This window comes from Pristiophorus japonicus, chromosome 2, assembly GCF_044704955.1.
Source record: "Pristiophorus japonicus isolate sPriJap1 chromosome 2, sPriJap1.hap1, whole genome shotgun sequence".
Lineage (NCBI taxonomy): Eukaryota > Metazoa > Chordata > Chondrichthyes > Pristiophoridae > Pristiophorus > Pristiophorus japonicus.
This window is the reverse complement of record NC_091978.1, coordinates 178146077-178166685: the sequence shown is the minus strand read 5'-3', so window position 1 is coordinate 178166685 and position 20609 is coordinate 178146077. Positions and strand designations below refer to the sequence as shown.

The 20609-nt window shown below is 45.5% G+C and overlaps 1 protein-coding gene across 3 annotated transcripts in view; it reads left to right on the top strand.

The window, feature by feature from the left end:
• Nucleotides 1–570: 570 nt before the first annotated feature.
• The window catches only part of pgm2 (phosphoglucomutase 2), a 140229-nt gene continuing 120190 nt past the window's right edge, over nt 571–20609 (top strand). Inside the window, exons 1-2 of one of the 3 annotated variants that reach the window (XM_070870529.1) lie at nt 571–683; nt 2459–2626. In XM_070870529.1, the coding sequence (XP_070726630.1) occupies nt 603–683; nt 2459–2626 (249 nt within the window). In that variant the 5' untranslated portion in view covers nt 571–602. The remainder of the gene's footprint in view (nt 684–2458; nt 2627–20609) is intronic. The other 2 variants (XM_070870528.1, XM_070870526.1) reach the window with 2 other exon arrangements.

The following is a 20609-nucleotide window of genomic DNA, read 5'->3' as shown; positions in this document are numbered from 1 at the left end:
CAGCCTCAGACAGAAGCTAGGGAGAGGGATGGAGTTGGTGGATAGGGAATGGAGATTGTAGCGGGGACCAAAAACAATGTCTTCCCAATATTTAATTGAAGGACATTTCTGTTCATCCAGTACTGGATGTTGGACAAGCAGTCTGATAATTTAGAGACAGTAGAGGAGTCAAGAGAAGTGGTGGTGAGGTTGAGCTGAGTGTCATCAGCATACATGTGGAAACTGACACTGTGTTTTCAGATGATGACGTCAAGGGTCAGCTTGTCGATGAGAAATAGGAGGGAGGGACAAGGATAGTGGGGATACCAGGAGTAACGGTGCGGAAGTGTGAAGAGAAGCCACTGAAGGTGAGGGGACTGAGCCGCGGATTAGGCGTCGTCACGGGCGGCTTTGGCTGATTGGTCGGTTGCAGAGGGTCTGGCTGATTGGGCAGTAGTGGGGGCTCGGGTGCTGATTGGTTCGTAGCGGAGAATTGGGCGCTGATTGGTCAATAGCGGAGCATTGTGCGCTGATTAATCAGTAGCGGAGGATTGGCCGCTGATTGGTCGGTAGCGTAGAGCCTGGCGCTGATTGGTCGGTAGCGGAGGGTTGGGGTGAGTGTGATGCGGGCGATTGTTAGTGTCGGGATGGCCGGGAACGATGAGTTGGACCGGGCGATCGTGCAGTGGCTGGAATGGGACAAGGTGAGGAGGCCGAGGCGGGGGTACGGGCCGCAGAGTCAGAGGGAGAGAGGAGGAGACTGATTCCGGCTGTGAGTCTGATGGTCCGGCTCTGCCGGTCGGGAGTTCTTGTGAATGGCGGAGCCGCTGCTTCACTTGCAGATCGGTGTGTCCTGGTGCTGTGTGTGTGCGGGTGGCTCAGGACCTGGGCACCTTGCTGCTGTCTCCAGCAGGGAAAGTCACTCTCACTCCTTTTGACGGGAATGAACGTCGGTCTCTGAATCTTTAATTGAGACCAAATCATTTGATTGTGACAACCCCAGAAACTCTCATCATTGTTATGGACTTCTCTTCCTGCACATTCACTTTTCAGAGCGTTATGTATTTTGACACGCCCCCTCTTTCTATCCATTCCCTGGGATGTATTTCCACTCAGTGCAGTCATAGCTGGTTTTCATTTTTCTCCAAAATGTATCACCTCACACTTATCCACATGAATTTCACCAGTTATTTGCTTGCCCATTCTGTTAACTTGTCTCGGTGTCCCTGAAATATTTTACAGTCTGTTTGCCTCATCTACTTTTCTGTTATCAGCACATTTGGGGGTTGTATTCCCTCTGCTCATCTATAAATAAAGGAACAAAAATGGACCAAGCACTGACCCCTGGAATAGACCATTTCCACGTCCATGAAGTGGCATTTGAGGCATGAAGTTTTTGGTCGGAACTGAGCAGGGTGGCTTCAGTCTTGCCGATGTCAAAAATAAAGGAAAGTTCTTTCATCATCTCAACAACACAGCATGGAAGCAGTGGTGAAATTGAGGGTGGTGATGGAAAGGTAGATTAGACTGTCACTGTACAAAGGGAGGTTGATCCATGTTTACACTGCCTGCATTTGCATATTCTACTTGTTGCAGTCATGTGATTTTTTTTTGTTAACTGTTGCAAATATTAGGGGTCAATCCATTCCTGCTACATCTGACTTTTATCAACGTCTTGTGACACGAGATCTAGACTTGACACTTCACAGAAGAACTGAGGAATTACCGTACTGCAGGAAATGTTATCTTTCAGATGAGACATTAAATTGAAACCTTGTCTTAAATTGGAACTATTTGAAAGAGCTGGGAATTTCTGGACTCGTGCCAACATTTATTCCTCAACGAATGCCATGAAAGCAGATCATATGGTCATTTGTTTCATTGTTCTTTGTAGGACCTTGCTGTGTGCAAACTGGCTGCCACATTTGCCTACAATAGTGACCACGCTTCAGAAGTTCTTCATTGTTTCTTCAAATAGTGCCATGGGATCTTTTACATCCGCTTGAGCAAGCAGATGAGGCCTCATTTGAAAGATGGCATCTCTGACAATGCAGCACTCCCTCTGTTCACACTAAAGTGTTGGTGTACATTGTGTGCTCAGCTCCTGCAGTGGAGCTTGAACCCATGTTCTTCTAACGTAAGCGAGAGTGTGACCACTGATCCAAGCTGATGCTGAGTACAAATGTAAAATGGTCTTTAAAAAGAAAATGCGTTGTTTTAGAATGTTAGATCTTTAGACATTGTACTGCATTTGCTTCACTGACCTTGGTAAAATAGGTGTTTGTTTTGTATAGAATTGAAATGATATTCAGGCCAACTGTGACATTTTGCTTTTCTATCCAGAATTAGCAATGTTATATTTTCTAATATAATTTACAGAAGGAATATGACAGCTGGTTTATAATGAATCGAAAAGTATAATTTGATGTTGTTTAGCCTAACAAGCTTTTAAAATTTTTAATAACTTTTGCTTTTCTAGAATCCTAAGACATTAGCAGAAGTCAGGCAGCTGCATTGTGATGGGAACATTAAACAGCTGCAAGAATATTTTGGGTCAAGAATGGAGTTTGGAACAGCGGGTATGCGGTCAACCATGGGACCAGGATTTTCTCACATGAATGATCTTACAATTATTCAGACAACACAGGTAAGTTGATGACTGAGTGTGATTCAGAAAACTTATTGAACAATACTTTAATGAATATAGTTCAATTCTGGGATCCATACTTTAGGAAGGACGTGAAGATTTTGGAGAGGGTACAGAAGAGATTTACTAGAATGGTTCCAAGGATGAGGGAATACAGTTCAGGGGATAAACTGGAAAAGCTGGGACTGTTCTCCTTGGAGCAGAGAAGGTTAAGAGGAGATTTGATAGAGATGTTTAAAATCATGAAGGATTTAGATAGAGTAAATTAAGATAAACTGTTTCCAATGGCTGAAGGATCATTAACGAGAGGGCACAGATTTTTAAGGCGCTTGATAAAAGAACCAGAGGCGACTTGAGGACAAACCTTTTTACACAACGAGTGGTTAGGATTTAGAATGCACTGCCTGATAGGGTGGTGTATACGGATTCAATAGCAGCCTTCAAAAGGGAACTGGATAAGAAAAAATTGCATGGTTATGGGAAAAGAGCAGGAGAGTGGGACTAACTGGATTGCACTTCGAAAGAGCCGGCACAGACTCAGTGGGTCGAATGGCCTCCTTCTGTGCTATACTATTCTATGATTCTGTAGTTCAGCGATGATTTTTAAGTTTTGCTAGCAGTTAGTTTGTCAGTTGTAGGGCAAGAAGAACTACATCTGGGATATCCCTCTTCCCTAAAATGTGAAAAAGTTAACTGTTTCAAAGTGCACCATCTGATATCCTGGCAAGGAACAGAGCTTATTTCAGTGATGAGTAGACATCGCTGTACACGAGGAGATTGTGGATGACCAGCCTACTTCAGTTCAGATGACTTTCTAACAGAGCTGGATATGTGAATGACAAAAGAAAACACATTAGTTATTGTAATGTATTTGCTTCATGGGTTATTTGCTTAAGCATTCATAGCAACACATTACTATTAAGAACTAGTTGGTTTATTAACAAAGGTTTAGCAATCACACAACACATTACCAGTTCATCCACGAGGCTCACAACCGCATGCCTCATCGTGGATGACGTAGACCCAACTGGCTGGGGTTTTATTGAGTCTTGTGAACATCACGTGACTGGCTAAGCCACTCTCAATTCAACAGCTCTACAACTATTTTAAATAGAACTTTAAATCAGGTACCCCCTTTTGCAAAGGGCACTAGAATCCACAAATTTCCAAATAAAACTTTAACGGAAACTTAGATCAAATTAACATTTGGTTGCCAGGGGTGATGATGCACTCCAGTCCCTCCGGTGCCCATCTCTCGCGGAAGGCTGCAAGCGTACCACACACCATCTCTAAGGACACCCTGGCTCGGATGTAACCGTGGAAGAGAGGTAGGCAGTCTGACTGAACGACCCCCTCGACCGCCCTCTGCCTGGACCTGTTGATGGCCACCTTGGCCAGGCCTAGGAACAGTCCTACGAGGAGGCACTCCGACCTGCCTGCTCCCCTCCGCACCAGGTGCCCAAAGATCAGGAGCGTGGGACTGAAGTGCAGCTAAAAATCAATGAGTAGTCTCTTCAAATATAAACTGCACTGATGCATAAATATAAACTAATGCAAAATTATGTAGATGGTTAATCATTTTTTTTGGAAATTGGTGATTACAATGCTTGATTTAATACCTCATCTGTCTTTCACATGTAATGTTAAAACTGAAGTCTCTTCTGCTTATTCAGCTGAATGTAGCAGAATAAAAATCTAGTGTCAGTAATGGTGACCATGAAACTACCAGTTGTCATAAAAACCCATCTGGTTCACGAATGTACTTTAGAGAAGGAAATCTGCCGCCCTTATCGGGTCTGCCCTATATGTGACTCCAGACCCATAGCAATGTGGTTGACGGTTAACTGCTTCTGAAATGGCTTAGCAAGCCATTCTTGTACCAAACCATTACAAAGAAGTATATTAAGAATAAAACCGGATGGACTACACAGCATTGGCCTGGGCACCGAACATGACAGAGGCACAGCCAGCCCAATCGACCCTGAAAAGCCGTTCTCACTAACATCTGGGGACTGACCTCAAAATAGGAGAGCTCTCCCACAGACTAGTCAAGCAAACGGTCTGACGTAGTCGTACTCACAGAATCATATCATTCAGCCAACATCCCAGACTCCTCCATCACTATAATAAAAACAGAAAATTCTGGAAATACTCCATCACGATCCCACAGGTAGGACAGACTCACCACAGGTGGCGGCACAATGTATACTTTGCCTCCGGACCCCATGAAGTCTGATGGAATCAGGTCAAACATCGGCAAATAAGCCTCCTGCTGATTACCACCTACTACCCTCCCTCAGCTGATAAATCAATACATCATCATCATAGGCAGTCCCTCGAAATCGAGGAAGACTTGCTTCCACTCTAAAAGTGAGTTCTCAGGTGAATGTACAGTCCAATACAGTCTATGTTACAGGTGGGACAGACAGTCGTTGAAGGAAAGGGTGGGTAGGGAGTCTGGTTTGCCACATGCTCCTTCCGCTGCCTGCGCTTGTTTGCTGCATGCTCTCGGCGACGAGACTCGAGGTGCTCAGCGCCCTCACCTGATGCTCTTCTTCCACTTAGGGCAGTCTTTGGCCAGGGATTCCCAGGTGTCGGTGGGGATGTTGCACTTTATCAAGGAGGCTTTTAGGGTGTCTTTGAAATGTTTCCTCTGCCCACCTGGGATTCGCTTGCTGTGTAGGAGTTCCGAGTAGAGCGCTTGGCTTGGGAGTCTTGTGTCGGACATGCGAACAATGTGGCTCGCCCAACGGAGCTGATCGAGCGTGCTCAGTGCTTCGATGTTGGAGATGTTGGCCTGATCGAGAATGCCGACGCTGGAGCATCTATCCTCCCAGGGGATTTGCAGGATCTTGTGGAGATGTCGTCGGTATTTTTCCAGCGATTTGAGGTATCTACTGAATATGGTCCATGTCTCTGAGCCATACACCTCTGTGTTGAACACCACTTGGAAAAAGCACTGAGGGTAGCAAGGGCACATATATACTCTGGATGGGGGACTTCGATGTCCATCACCAAGAGTGCCTCAGTCGTACTGCTACTGACCGAGCTGACTGAGTCGTGAAAGACAAAGCTGCCAACTGGTCCTGCGGCAGATGGAGAGAGAACTAACATGAGGGAAAAACCTACTTGACCTTGTCCTCACCAATCTACCTGTCGCTGATGCATCTGTCCATGCCAGCATTGGTAGGAGTGACTACCGCACAGTCCTTGTGGAGAGGAAGTCCCGTCTTCACACTGAGGACACCCTCCATCATGTTGCATGGCACTACCACCATGCTAAATGGAATAGATTTGACGATGATGATTCAGAATAGAACTAGCAGCTCAAAACTGGGCATCCATGAGGCGCTGTGGACCATCAGCAGCAGCAGAATTGCATACCACCACAATCTGTAACCTCATGGCCTGGCATATCCCGGATTCTACCATTACTAGCAAGACAGAGGACCAATCCTGGTTCAATGAGGAATGTAGAAGAGCATGCTAGGAGCAGCACCAGGCGTACTAAAAAATGAGGTGCAATTTGGTGAAGCTGCAACACAGGATTACCTGCATGTTAAACACAGGAGGCAGCATGCTATTAACAGAGCTGATCTATCGCACAACCAACAGATAAGATCAAAGCTCTCAAGTCCTGCCAAATCTAGTCATGAATGGTGGTGGGCAACTAAACAACTAATGGGAGGAGGAAGCCCCATGAACATCACCATCCTCAATTATAGCAGAGCCCAGCACGCGCGTGAGTGCAGAAGATAAGGTTAAAGCACTTGCAACCATCTTCCGCCAGAAGTGCCGAGTGGATGATCCAGCTGTAGTGCTGAAGTCTGCAACTGCAGAACAAGCTGTTCCAGTACAGATATAGCACTGGTATCTACCTGAGAAAGTGGAAAACTGCCCAGGTATGTCCTGTCCACAAAAAGCAGGACAAATCCAATTCGCCCAATTACCGTTCTACCAGCCTACTTTCAATCATCAGCAGTCGGGGGGAGGGGGGGGGGGGACATCACGGGAAAAACTCTCCACTGGCTGGAGTCGTACCTAGCACAAAGGAAGATGGTTGTGGTGGTTGGAGGTCAATCATTACAGCCGTAGGACATCACTGCAGGTGTTTTGCAGGGCAGTGTCCTTGGCCCAAGCATCTTCAGTTGCTTCATCTAGGACCTTCCCTCCATCAAAAGGTCAGAAGTGGGGATGTTCGCTGATGACTACAGTGTTCAGTGCCATTCGCAACTCCTCATAATGAAGCAGTCCATGCCTGCATGCAGCAAGACCTGGTCAACATTCAGGCTTGGGCTGATAAGTGGCAAGTAATACTCATGCCACACAAGTGCCAAACAATGATCATCTCCAACAAGAGAGAGTCTAGCCACCCCCCCCCCCTTGATATTCAACAGGATTACCACCACCATCCTCGGGGTGGGGGGGGGGGGGTCACCATTGACCAGAAATTTAACTGGACTAACCACATAAATACTGTGGCTACAAGAGCAGGTCAGAGGCTGGGTATTCTGTGGCGAGTGATTCTCTTTCTGACTTTCCAAAGCCTTTCCACCATTTACAAGGCACAAGTCAGGAGTGTGATGGAATATTCTCCACTTGCCTGGATGAGTGCAGCTCCAACAACATTCAACAAGCTCGACACCATCCAGGAGAAAGCAGCCCGCTTGATTGACCATCCACCAACTTAAACATTCACTCCCTCCACCACCGGCACAGCGTGACTTCAGTGTGTACCATCTACAAGATGCACTGAAGCAACTTGCCAAGGCTTCTTCGGCAGCACCTCCCAAAGCCGCAACATCTACCACCTAGAAGGACAAGGGCAGCAGGTGCATGGCAACACCACCACCTCGAAGTCACTCACCATCCTGACTTGGAAATATATCACCGTTACGTCAACATCGCTGGATCAAAATCCTGGAACTCCCTCCTAACCGCACTGTTGGAGTACCTTCATCACATGGACTGCCACGGTTGAAGATGGCAGCTCACCACCGCCTTCTCAAAGGCAGTTAGGGATGGCAATAAATGCTGGTCTTTCCAACGATGCCCAGATCCCTTGAATGAATTTTTAAAAATTCCTATTGAGAAGAGAAGAGAATTTGACCGGTGTCCTGGCCGAGAATCATCCCTTCAGCAACATCACCAAAAACAGTTTAACTGGTCTCATCATATTTACTGTTCGTTGGACCCTGCTGTGTGGTTGTTAGTTGTCAGTGGCTACACTTCAAAAAAGAAAGTAAATTATTAGAGGTTAAATATGTTACAATAGGAACAAGAGTAGGCCATTCAGTCCCTCGAGCCTGTTCTGCTATTCTGTTCTGCTATTCTGAGATCATGGCTGATCTGTGATCTAACTCCATATAACTGCCATTGCCCCATATCCCTTAATACCTTTGGTTAACAGAAATCTATCAATCTCATGTTTAAAATTAACAATTGATTCTGCATTAACTGCTGTTTGCAAGGAGTATTCCAAACCTCTACCACGCTTTGCATGTAGAAATGTTTCATAATTTCACTCCTGAAGTACATGGCTCTAATTTTTGGGCTAACATTCCCTAGTCCTAAATTCACCAACCAGCAGAAATAGTTTCTCCCTATCAACCTTACCAGTTTCCCTTAATATATTTGATTAAATCACCCCTTAATCTTCTAAATTACAGGGAATATAACCCTAGTTTGTATAATCTCTCCTCGTATTTGAAGTCCATCTATCATTTAATAAATCTACGCTGCACTCTCTCCAAAGCCAGTGTATCCTTCCGACGGTGTGGTCCCCAGAACTGCTCACAGTGCTCCAGTTGTGGTCTAACCAGGGCTTTGTATTGCTGTAGCATAACGTCTACCCCCTTGTATTCTAGTCCTCTTGATATAAAGGCTTTTCGGTTAGCCTTTTTGATTTTTTTTTGTACCTGGCGCATGACATTTTAATGGTAACATAAGTTAAGAGTAGGCCATACGGCTCCTTGAGCCTGCGCCGCGTTTCAATAAGACCATGGCTGATTTCGGCCTCAACTCCACTTTCCTGCCCTGTCTTCATCTCTCTTGATTCGTCTGGAGTCCAAAAATCTATCTATCTCAGCCTTGAATATAAGAACATAATAGGAGCAGGAGTAGGTCATTCAGCCCCTTGAGTCTGCTTTGCCATTCAAAAAGATCGTGGCTGATTTTCGACCTCAGCTCCACTTTACTGCACTATCCCCATATCCCTTAATTCCCTTAATATCCACAAATCTATTGATCTCTCTCTGTCTTGAATATACTCAATGACTGACCATCCACACTCCCTTGGGGCAGAGAATTCCAAAGATTCACCACCCTCTGAGTGAAGAAACTTCTCCTCATCTCAGTCCTAAATGGCCAACCCCTTAGAATAAGGAGACTGTGACCCCTAGTTCTAGACTCTGTAGCTGGGGGAAATAATCTCTCAGCATTTATCCTGTCAGTACCCCCAGAATCTTATACGTTGAGATCATCTCTCATTCTTCTAAACTCCACAGAGTATAGGCCCAATCTACTCATTCTCTCCTCATACGATAACCCTCTCATCACAGGAATCAATCTAGTGAACCTATGTTGCACCCACTCTAAGGCAAGTATACCCTTCCTTAGATAAGGAGACAGAAACTGTGCACAGTACTCCAGGTGTCGTCTCACCAAAGCCCTGTTCAACTGTAGCAAGACTTTCTTACTTTTGTACTCTAACCCTCTAGCAATAAAGGCCAACATGCCATTTGCCTTCCTGATTGCTTGCTGTACCTACATGCTAACCTCTACGTTTCTAGAATAAGAACACCTAAATCTCTCTGAACACCAATCCTTTATCCATGCTAATATATTACCCCCAATCCCATGAACCCTTATCTTGCCTAACAACCATTTATGTGGTACCTTATTGAATGTCTTTTAGAAATCCAAATATACTACATCCACTGATTCCTCGTTATCTATTGTGCTAGTTGCATCCTCAAAAAACTCTCATTAAATTTGTCAAACACGATTCTGCTTTCATAAAACCATGTTGACTCTGTCTAATCATATTATTATTTTCTAAGTGCCCTGTTAGCACTTCCTTAATAATGGATTCCAGCATTTTCCCGACGACAGATGTCTGGTTAACTGGCCTGTACTTTCCTGTTTCTCTCTTCCTCTGATCTTGAATAGCAGGGTTACATTTGCTGCCTTCCAATTCGCTGGGACCGTTCCTGAATCTCGGGTATTTTGGAAGATCACAACCAATGCTTCCACTATCTCTGCAGCCATTTCTTTTAGAACCTTAGGACGTAGGCCATCAGGTCCAGGGAATGTGTTGGCTTTTATTCCCGTTAATATCTCAAATATGTTTTCTGATATTAATTACTTTAAGTTTCTTACTCTCATTAGCCCCTTGGTTCCCCACTATTTTTGTATACTTTTTGTGCCTTCTACTGTGAAGACAGATGCAAAATATTTGTTTAAAGTCTCCTTCTCCCCCAATATAATTTCTCCTTCTCAGCCTCTAAGGGATCGGCACTTGCTTTCACTACCCTTTTCCTTTTTACATACTTGTCCAAGCTCTTACAATCTCTCTTTATATTTCTTGCTAATTTACTCATTCTATTTTCTCCCTTATTAATTTTTTGGTCATCCTTTGCTGATTTCTAAAGTTGTCCCAATCCTCAGTCTTACTACTATTCTTCGCAACATTATAAGCCTCTTTTAATCTAATACTATCTTTAACTTCTTTAGTTTGCCATGGATGGATCACTTTTCCCATGGAGTTTTTATTTCTCAATGGAATGTTTATTTGTTGAGAATTTTGGAATATTTATTTAAATGATTGCCACTGCTGATCTACCATCATACCTTTTAATGTAATTTCCCAATCTACCTTAGCCAACTCGCCCCTCATACCTATGTAATTGGCTTTAAGTATAAGACTCTAGTGTCGGACTTCAGAATGTCACTCTCAAATGCAATGTGAAATTCTATCATATTATGATCACTCTTTCCTAGAGGATCCTTTAAGATAAGATTGCTAATTAACCTTGTCTCATTACACAAAACAAGATCTAAAATAGCCTGTTCCCTGGTTGGTTCCATGATGTATTGTTCGAGGAAACTGTCAGATACATTCTATAAACTTGTCTTCCAGATTACCATTGCCAATTTGATTTTCCCAATCTGTATGAAGATTAAAGTCCCCCACAATTATTGCATTACCTGTGTTACAAGCTCCTATTATTTCTTGATTAATATTCTGTCCAATGGTATAGCTACTGTTTGTGGGCTTATAAACTACTTCTACCACTGTTTTCTGCCTGTTGTTATTTTCTTATTTCCACCCATACTTCATGATCTTCTGAGTCAAGATCCTTTCTCACTACTGTCCTTATGTCATTCTAAATTATCATCCCCCACCCTGCCCCCCCGTTCCAGTCTGCCTGTCTTAATGATACGTAAAGTGCCCTGGAATATTTAGTTCCCAACCCTGGTCACCTTGCAACCATATCTCTGTAATGGCTATTAGATCATACACCTTTATCTCTACTTGTGTCACTAATTCGTCGATCTTACAGATGCTTCGTGCATTCAGAGGCTGAACTCCAAGTCATCGTCAACATCTTCACCGAGACGTACGAAAGCATAGGCCTTACACTAAACATCTGTAAGACAAAGGTCCTCCACTAATCTGACCCCGCCACACAGCACTGCCCCCCAGTCATCAAGATCCACGGCGCAGCCCTGGACAACGTGTATAATTTTCCATATCTCGGGAGCCTATTGTCAGTAAGGGCAGACATCGACGACGAGTTTCAACACTGCCGTGTGCCAGCGCAGCCTTCGGCAGCCTTAGGAAGAAAGTGTTCAAATATCAGGCCCTCAAATCTGGCACCAAGCTTATGATCTACAGGGCTGTAATGATACTTGCCCTCCTGTATGACTCAGAGACGTAAACCATATACAGTAGACACCTCAAATCACTGGAGAAATACCACCAACGATGTCTCCGCAAGATCCTGCAAGTGCCCTGGGAGGACAGATGCACCAACGTCAGTGTTCACGATCAGGCCAACATCCCCAGCATCGAAGCACTGACCACACTCGACCAGTTCCGTTGGGCAGGCTACATTGTCTGAATGCCGGACACAAGACTCCCAAAGCAAGCGCTCTACTCGGAACTCCTACATGGCAAGTGAGTCCCAAGTGGGCAGTGGAAACATTTCAAGGACACCCTCAAACCTTGATAAAGTACAATATCCCCACCGACACCTGGGAGCTCCTGACCAAAGACCGCCCTAAGTGGAGGAAGAGCATCCGGGAGGGCGCTGAGCACCTCGAGTCTCGTCGCTGAGAGCATGCAGAAAACAAGCACAGGGAGCGGAAGGAGCGTGCGGAAAACCAGACTCCCCACCCACCCTTTCCTCCAACGACTGTCTGACCCATCTGCGACAGAGATTGTAATTCCCAAATTGGACTGTTCAGTCACCTGAGAGCTCAATTTTGGAGTGAAAGCAAGTCTTCCTCGATTTCGAGGGACTGCCTATGATGATGATTCAGGTAAAGAGCCTTTAGTTTTAACTTTTTACCATTATTCCCTGCTTTCACCTTATTCACAGATGCACTTTTACCTTTAAACTCTATGGGCTAGATTTTCCACTTTTGTGCCGATCGCCCAAAAATGGGCGTTATTTCCAGCAGGAGATTCACCAGCAGCAAAAAGCCGACTAAGCACCAAGAACATAGTTGGCACCGAGTTTTTGTCCAGCAAATAATAGATAACATGGAAGGGATGGAGGAGGCCTTGCAGCTGTTAGCCAGGTGGCAGAGGGCTTCCAGTGGTCCCGGAGCGCGGCACTGCACCCCAAGGTGCCACACCCCCATTGCCAACGACACATGAAAGCCAGGAAGAACATCTTGCTTCTGGCTCGGAGCATATTCCCACCTCGGAACTGTCCTTTCCCGTATCCGTCCTAGCAGCGGTTCTGCCATCATCCCCCCCAATGAAACATCGCCTGAGGAGCTCCTCGGCCAGGCGGCTTGGAGTCAGGAGTGGAAGGGGAAGAGGTGGAGGTGGGGAAGGGGAAGAGGTGGAGGTGGGGAAGAGGTAGAGGTGGGGAGGAGAAGTGGGGCCGGGGGGGGTGGGTGGAAGGAAAGTGAGGTGCATGGCCGCAGGTGTTGTCTGGAGCATATTTTTAGGTTGCTGCTGCTATTTTGGTGAGAGGGTCGGGGCAAGGGGCGAGGGGGCTACCTTGTTGGTTTGCATTTGTGTTCTGTTTTGCTGGAAATGGGGACAATTGTAATGATGTAAATGTGATAAATTTGTTGTGGGGTGGGGCGGGAATGGGATGGAGTTTTTTTTACATATATACTTATGATTTCAGACAAATGGTCAGATTAAATGTTCTTTATTTAACATAACCTTGTTGCGCAGTGTCTCAGATAGCTGCACCGTTACACAGGTAATTCCTTAACATGAAAGGATATAATTACACTTAACTTGAATCAACTTAAACTTTAACTGTCACCAAGGTGATGCCCACCATTGATGTATGACCTGCACACCCAGCAGTGTTGCAGCTTTGTAAATACCACCATCGTTCTTTCAAGCAAAGTGCTCATTTATGAATTGCTGGTGTAAGAGACTTGCAGCTATGATACCACCACGGGCCCTTTCCTGCGGTCTTGAGGGGGGCGGGGGCATGGTTTCAGTATCAGCCTGATTGTGTGGCCCGAGGTCAGCGTCCACCTCCTCGTCCTCCTCTTCCTCTCCTGAGGTGGACCGTCAGACCCTTCTGGCATTTCTTGTCCCCTCCTGATAGCCAAGTTGTGCGGCATGCAACACACCACCACAAATTGAGCTACCTGCTCAGGGTGGTATTGGAGCTCGCCTCCTGAGTGGTCCAGGCATCTAAAGCGCTGCTTAAGCACTCCAATGGTTTTCTCGATGATATTGCGAGTGGATCTGTGGCTCTCGTCGTATCGCCTCTCGGCATCGGTGTCACGCAGGGGGATCATCAGCCTGGTGACGAGGCCATATCCTTTGTCAACAAGCATCCAGCATTGACCTTGTGGCTGATTGGTAAACAAGTCAGATACAGTGCTCTAACGCAGGATGAGCATCATGGATGCTGCCCGGAAATTTATTATTCACTGCCATAATAATTTGCTAGTGGTCGACAACGAATTGCACATTCAGGAGTAGAATCCCTTGCGGTTCCTGAAAACCTCAACATCCTGAAAAGGTGTCCTCATCGTAATGTGCATACAGTCTATTGCTCCTTGCACTTTGGGAAAGTTAGCCATTCGGTAGAATCCTAAAGCCCTCTCAGTCTGTGCCTCCCTAGTCATAGGGAATCTGCTAAAGTGCATCCTGCATGTGTACAGGGCTTCAGTGACCTGCCTAATGCAGCAATGTGTGGCATGCTGAGATATACCGCAAATGTCGCAGCTGAGGCCTTAAAGGAACCCGACGCGTAGAACGAAAATGTCGCGGTGACATTGACCTTGACGGGCAGTGCGGTCCTGATGGTGCTGGCAGGCTGCAGATCTCCCCTGATGAGCTGGCATATCTCACTGATAACCTCTTTGTGGAAGTGCAGTCTTCAAAGGCAGGTGGTGTCACACAAGTTGAGGTAAGATCGCTTCTCCCTGCAAGTGCCATGGGTGTAATGTCTGGTCCTCCTCATCAATCTGACACGTCTTACATTGGGCACATAATGTTGTCGCATGTACCTTCTGCCATCTCTATTCTGCAGCATGTGCGTGGTCATCAAGAGAGGGTGAGAAATGACCAGCCCCATTCCAATAGCTATCTGTATTACACCGATTGTTCACAAAGAATGAATGCCCCCACTAAGACAGCTAGTAAATTGCAATCGTCCACAGTATGATAAGATGTTTGTTCAAATGTTCACATCACCTCATGGCACCTCCAGAGTACATCCAAATTCCCCCAATGTTGAAGCAGAGCAGCCTTTTAAATACTGCGACCTGTGATTTATAAAATGGTCTCCATACCGTTGTGAGTTGTTCAACTTTTTCACAACGGTTTTTTCGGCGAGTGATATTGTCAGCGAGATGTGTGCGAGATGCCGAAAGTAAGGATGGGCGATATACTGGGCGTTAGTTTCGGCAAATGTGATCTTTATGACAAAAAACAGTGGGCGAGCTGTATTATTAAATCTTGCCGTTAATTACGTGCTGAAAGTAACACTGGGCAATATTATGGGCGTTGGGTTAACCCACTCTGATGATTCCGCCCAAAAAAAATGGGCGGGCGGTATTATTTTTTCTTGGCGTTAAGTACATGCCGAAAGTAACGCGCGCCGATAAGCTCGGCGGAGAAATGGGTGTCAGTTTCCAATTTGTGCCTAAATGAGCACTATATGGGCGTTACACCTCACTTCAGCGTTAAAATGGACGGTAAGTGGGCGGTATGCATGCAAAAATAATGGAAAATCTATGTCCCTTCCTGTCACACACTGCGTATTTTTAACCAAATCGCTACACTGCTCCATTGCCTTGACTTTTATCATTAGATTACTAAATTTTCCCTTACATGCAGCCCCCCCCCCCCCCCGACTTTTTAGTTTAAAGCCCCATCTACAGCCCTAGTTATTCGATTCGCCAGGACACTGGTCTGTGCACATGGACCCCAAAGTCTCTTTGGACCTCCACTGCTTCTAGCTTTTCACCATTTGGAAAGTACTCTGATCTATCCTTTTTAGCTCCAAAGTGGATAACCTCACATTTGCCACAGTTTTGCCCATTCACTTAACCTATTACTACCTCTTTGTAATGTTATGCTTCCATCTACACTGCTTACAATGCCACCTATCTTTGTGTCACTGGCAAACTTGGATATGTGGCTCTCTATCCCGTTGTCTAACATGTTATTAAAAAGACAGTGAATAGTTGAGACTCTAACACTGATTGATCCCTGCGGGATGCCACAAGTCACATGCTGCCAATTTGAGCACCTGCCCATTATCTCTACTCACTCTGGCTGAGCGAGTTAATCAACTAATCAGGTCAATAATTTGCGAGATGTAATAAAATTCTATATAAATGTGTTTTCTTATCTATTTTTCCATTCGACTTCATCCCTGCTTGAATAGCTACTGAATGGCCAAGTTAACAAAATGTTGGAATGTTGGCTCTGAGGATCGTGAATGTTTGGAATTCTTTACCCCGGAGAGCTGTGGACGCTGGGTCATTGAATATATTTAAGCTGGAGGTAGACAGGTTTTTGAATGATTAGGCAGTCAAGGGTAATGGGGAGGGGGCAGGGAAGTGGATTTGAGGCCAAGATCAGATCAGCCATGGTCTTATTGAATGGCAGAGCAGGCTCGAGGAGCCAAATGGCCAACTCGTGCTCCTATTTAGAACATAAGAAATAGGAACAGGAGTAGGCCATATGGCTTCTCGAGCCTGCTCCGCCATTCAATAAGAACATGGCTGATCTGATCATGGACTCAGCTTCACTTCCCCGCCTGCACCCCATAACCCCTTATCGTTTAAGAAACTGTCTATTTCTGTCTTAAATTTATTCAATGTCCCAGCTTCCACAGCTCTCTGAGGCAGCGAATTCCACAGATTTACAACCCTCAGAGAAGAAATTTCTCCTCATCTCTGTTTTAAATGTGCGGCCCCTTATTCTAAGATCATGCCCTCTAGTTCTAGTTCCCCCATCAGTGGAAACATCCTCACTTCATCCATCTTGTCAAGACCCCTCATAATCTTATACTTTTTGATAAGATCACCTCACATTCTTCGGAATTACAATGAGTAGAGGTCCAACCTACTCAGCCTTTCCTCATAAGTCAACCCCCTCATCCCTGGAATCAACCTAGTGAAGCTTCTCTGAACTGCCTCCAAAGCAAGTATATCCTTTCTTAAATATGGAAACCAAAACTGCACGCAGTATTCCAGGTGTGACCTCACCAATACCTTATATAGCTGTAGTAAGACTTCCCTGCTTTTATACTCCATCACCTTTGCAATAAAAGCTAAGATATCATTGGCCTTCCTGATCACTTGCTGTACCTGCATACTATCTGTTATGTATGTAAACCTGTAAATACCATGTCTAACCACCAGAGGGCTTATCCCCTGGAGTCCCAAGGGATCCCACAATCCCTTGGGAGCACCTGTATATAAGGAGACCTCACAGGCTGGAGAGGCACTCTGAGACCTGTAATAAAGACGACGGTCACACCTTACTTTGCAGTATCTTGTCTGACTATTTATTCACTATCCTTTTGTGTTTCATGCACAAGTATCCCCAGGTCCCGCTGTACTGTGGCACTTTGCAATCTTTCTCCATTTAAATAATAACTTGCTCTTTGATTTTTTTTCTGCCAAAGTGCATGACCTCACACTTTCCAACATTATACTCCCATCTGCCAAATTTTTGCCCACTCACTTAGCCTGTCTATGTCCTTTTGCAGATTTTTTGTGTCCTCCTCACATATTGTTTTTCCTCCCATCTTTGCATCATCAACAAACTTGGCTATGTTACACTCAGTCCCTTCTTCCAAATCGTTAATATAGATTGTAAATAGTTGGGGTCCCAGCACTGATCCCTGCGGCACCCCACTAGTTACTGGTTGCCAACCAGAGAATGAACCATTTATCCTGACTCTCTGTTCTCTGTTAGTTAGTGACACAAATTGGCAACTTTGCTTTAGCCATAAATGCTTTGTGGGAAATAGGATTGTCTGAAGCTATACTTAAGAGAGTATAGCACATTGTTGGAGCAGTGTATATATGGAGCTTAATTCGACATGCAGACTGTGCTCTACCTGATTTGAAAGTGTTTGCTATTGCTGAGTGCTAAGTGTTCCATTTCGCAGCACCTTCATCTTAATTAGGACCAATTGTTTATTTAAATGTTCCAAATCTAACACTCACGAATCAATAATAAGAACACAAAATGCTGGAAATACTCAGCAGGTGAGGCAGCATCTGTGAAGAAAGAAACAGAGCCAAAGTTTCAGATCAATAACCTTTTGTCAGAATCAATGTAACTTTCTGCTAAAGGAGAGAGTTAAAAGGCAGAATTTGACTATGTGGGTTTTAATTTGTTCGGAACAAAGTAGTAGTAATTGTGTCAACTCATTCTTTCCCCGACCACCCATTCAGGCATTTGGTCCTCAACTATAAGCTTTTTCTTTCTTTTCTCTCTTCTTTCATCCCGGCCTCCATCTGCTATTCTAGCTCTTTTTTTTTCTCTGAATTTATAATGTGCCTCATACTTGTGACTACATGCTTTGTGTGCCTCTCTCTGTTAATAGATCTGCAATAGATAACACAAATTAGCTATCCTAGAAGCTCATGTAGCTATATGAAATCAACTTATTGATTCTAAGAAAGGATACAACAACTCTGCAGTAGCAGCATTCTCTGACTCTGAGGACAGGGGAGAAGTAGTGATGTTTAATATGGAGCCAGCCTGAGGACTTGTACATCAGGAGAGGAGGGTGACTCTGGGAGATGCATTGGCCAGCCCAAAAGAGGAGACAGATACAGATGTACGAGAGTGGGGGAAGTGTTAAAATGACAGTTAAAGTGTCAACTGAGCAGAGCAGACTGATTACTGCAACGATAAACTGTGGAGAAAAGAAATAAGGTGAAATACCTTGAGAAAGCAGCAATAAAGAGATGATCTTTTCACGTTAAAGGGGAGAAATTCACTCTCGTGCCATTTGATGCGCTAATTTTTAAAAGTTTTAAAAGTTAGCATCAGGTGCGAACGATTTCAAACTTTTTTTAAAAATTGCCATTTGTGCTCCAAGAAGGAAGTGGAGTGCTAAATCAAGTGCTCCACTTCCTTTTTGGAGTGCTGTCCACAGCAGGCGGGATGGAGACCTCAGCAGTGCTGCACACTAGGCCGTGCAGTGCTGCCACGTTCAAAGGCTCCTTCCCTCCCTTAAAGGGAAGGGCCATCACTGCAGGCTCTGCAATATAAAAGGCACCTACCTGGACAACGAAGGCCGTAAGATCAGCCTGACAGAGTGCTGGGCTGAACAATAGCGGGCAGGAACCTGCGGGAAAAAAATGACAACAACAACTTGTATTTATATAACGCCTTTAACATAGTGAAACCTCCCTAGGCGCTTCACAGGAATATTATGTGATAAAAATTTGACATCGAGCCACATAAATAGAAATTAGCACAGGTAACCAAAAGCTTGGTCAAAGAGGGATGTTTTAAGGAGTGTCTTGAAGGAGGAAAGAGAGGTAGAGAAGCGGAGAGCTTTCGGCAGGGAGTTCCAGAGCTTGGGGCATGGGCAACAGAAGGCACGGCTACCAATGGTTGAGTGATTATAATCATTGATGCTCAAGAGGGCAGAATTAGAGGAGCGCAGACGTCACGGTGGGGGGATTGTGGGGCTGGAGGAGATTACAGGGATAGGGAAGGGCGAGGCCCTGGAGGGATTTGAAAATAAGGATGAGAATTTAGAAATCGAGGCATTGCTTAACCAGAAGCCAGTGTAGGTCAGCGAGCACAGGGGTGATGGGTGAGCAGGACTTGGTGCAAGTTAGGACACAGGCAGCTGAGTTTTGAATCACTTCTAGTTTACGTAGGCTAGAATGTGGGAGGCCAGCCAGGAGTGTATTGGAATGGTCAAGTCTAGAGGTAACAAAGGCATAGATGAGGGCTTCAGCAGCGGATGAGCTAAGGCAAGGGTGGAGACAGGCAATGGTAAGGAGGTGGAAACAGGAGGTCTTAGTTATGCTGCGGATATTTGGTCGAAAGCTCATTTCGGGGTCAAATATGACACCAAGGTGGCAAACAATCTGGTTCAGCCTCAGGCAAGAGTTGGGGAGAGGGTTGGAGTTAGTGGCTGAACGGAGTTTGTGGCAGGGACTGAAAACAATGACTTCGGTCTTCCTATTATTCAATTGGAGAAAATTTCTGCTCATCCAGAACTGGATGTCGGACAAGCAGTCTGACAATTTAGAGACCGTGGCGGGTTCAAGAGAAGTGGTAGTGAGGTAGAGCTGGGTGTCATCAGTGTACATGTGGAAACTGACGCTTTGTTTTCGGATGAAGTCGTCTAGGGGCAACATGTAGATGAGAAATAGGAAGAGGCCAAGGATAGATCCTTGGGGGATTATGGGATTGGAAGCCCAGCACCGGGACGCAGAGGTGATTCTCTGGCTACGATTAGATAGAAAAGAATGGAACCAGGCAAGTGCAGTCCCACCCAGCTGGACGACAGTAGAGAGGCGCGAAAAAGGATAGAGTGGTCAACCGTGTCAAAAGCTGCAGACAAGTCAAGAAGGACGAGGAGGGATAGTTTGCCTTTGTCACAGTCACAAAGGATGTCATTTGTGACTTTGATGAGAGACATTTCGGTACTGTGACAGGTGCGGAAACCGGATTGGAGGGATGCAAACATGGAATTGCGAGAAAGATGGGCACTGATTTGGGAGGGAACAACATGCTCGGGGACTTTGGAGACGAAAGTCCTGGCAGGAGAGCTCGGACACGTGTTATGCTCCTCCTGTACGATGTGGGAACTCAGGGACACTTTCGGTGTCCCTGACGACTACGTGTGCGGGAAATGTATCCGGCTGCAGCTTCTGATGGACCGCATTGTGGCACTGGAGCTGCGGGTGGATTCACTCTGGAGCATACACAATGCTGAGAATGACGTGAATAGCATGTTTAGTGAGTTGGCCACGCCGCAGGTAAAGGGTACACAGCCAGATAGGGAATGGGTGACCAACAGGAAGAGCAGTGCAAGGAAGGTAGTGCAGGGGTCCCCTGCGGTCATCCCCCTGCAAAACAGATATACCACTTTGGGTACTGTTGGGGGGGATGACTCACCAGGGGAGGGCAGCAGCAGCCAAGTTCATGGCACCGTGGGTGGCTCTGCTGCACAGGAGCGCAGGAAAAAGAGTGGGAGAGCTATAGTGATAGGGGATTCAATTGTAAGGGGAATAGATAGACGTTTCTGCGGCCGCAACCGAGACTCCAAGATGG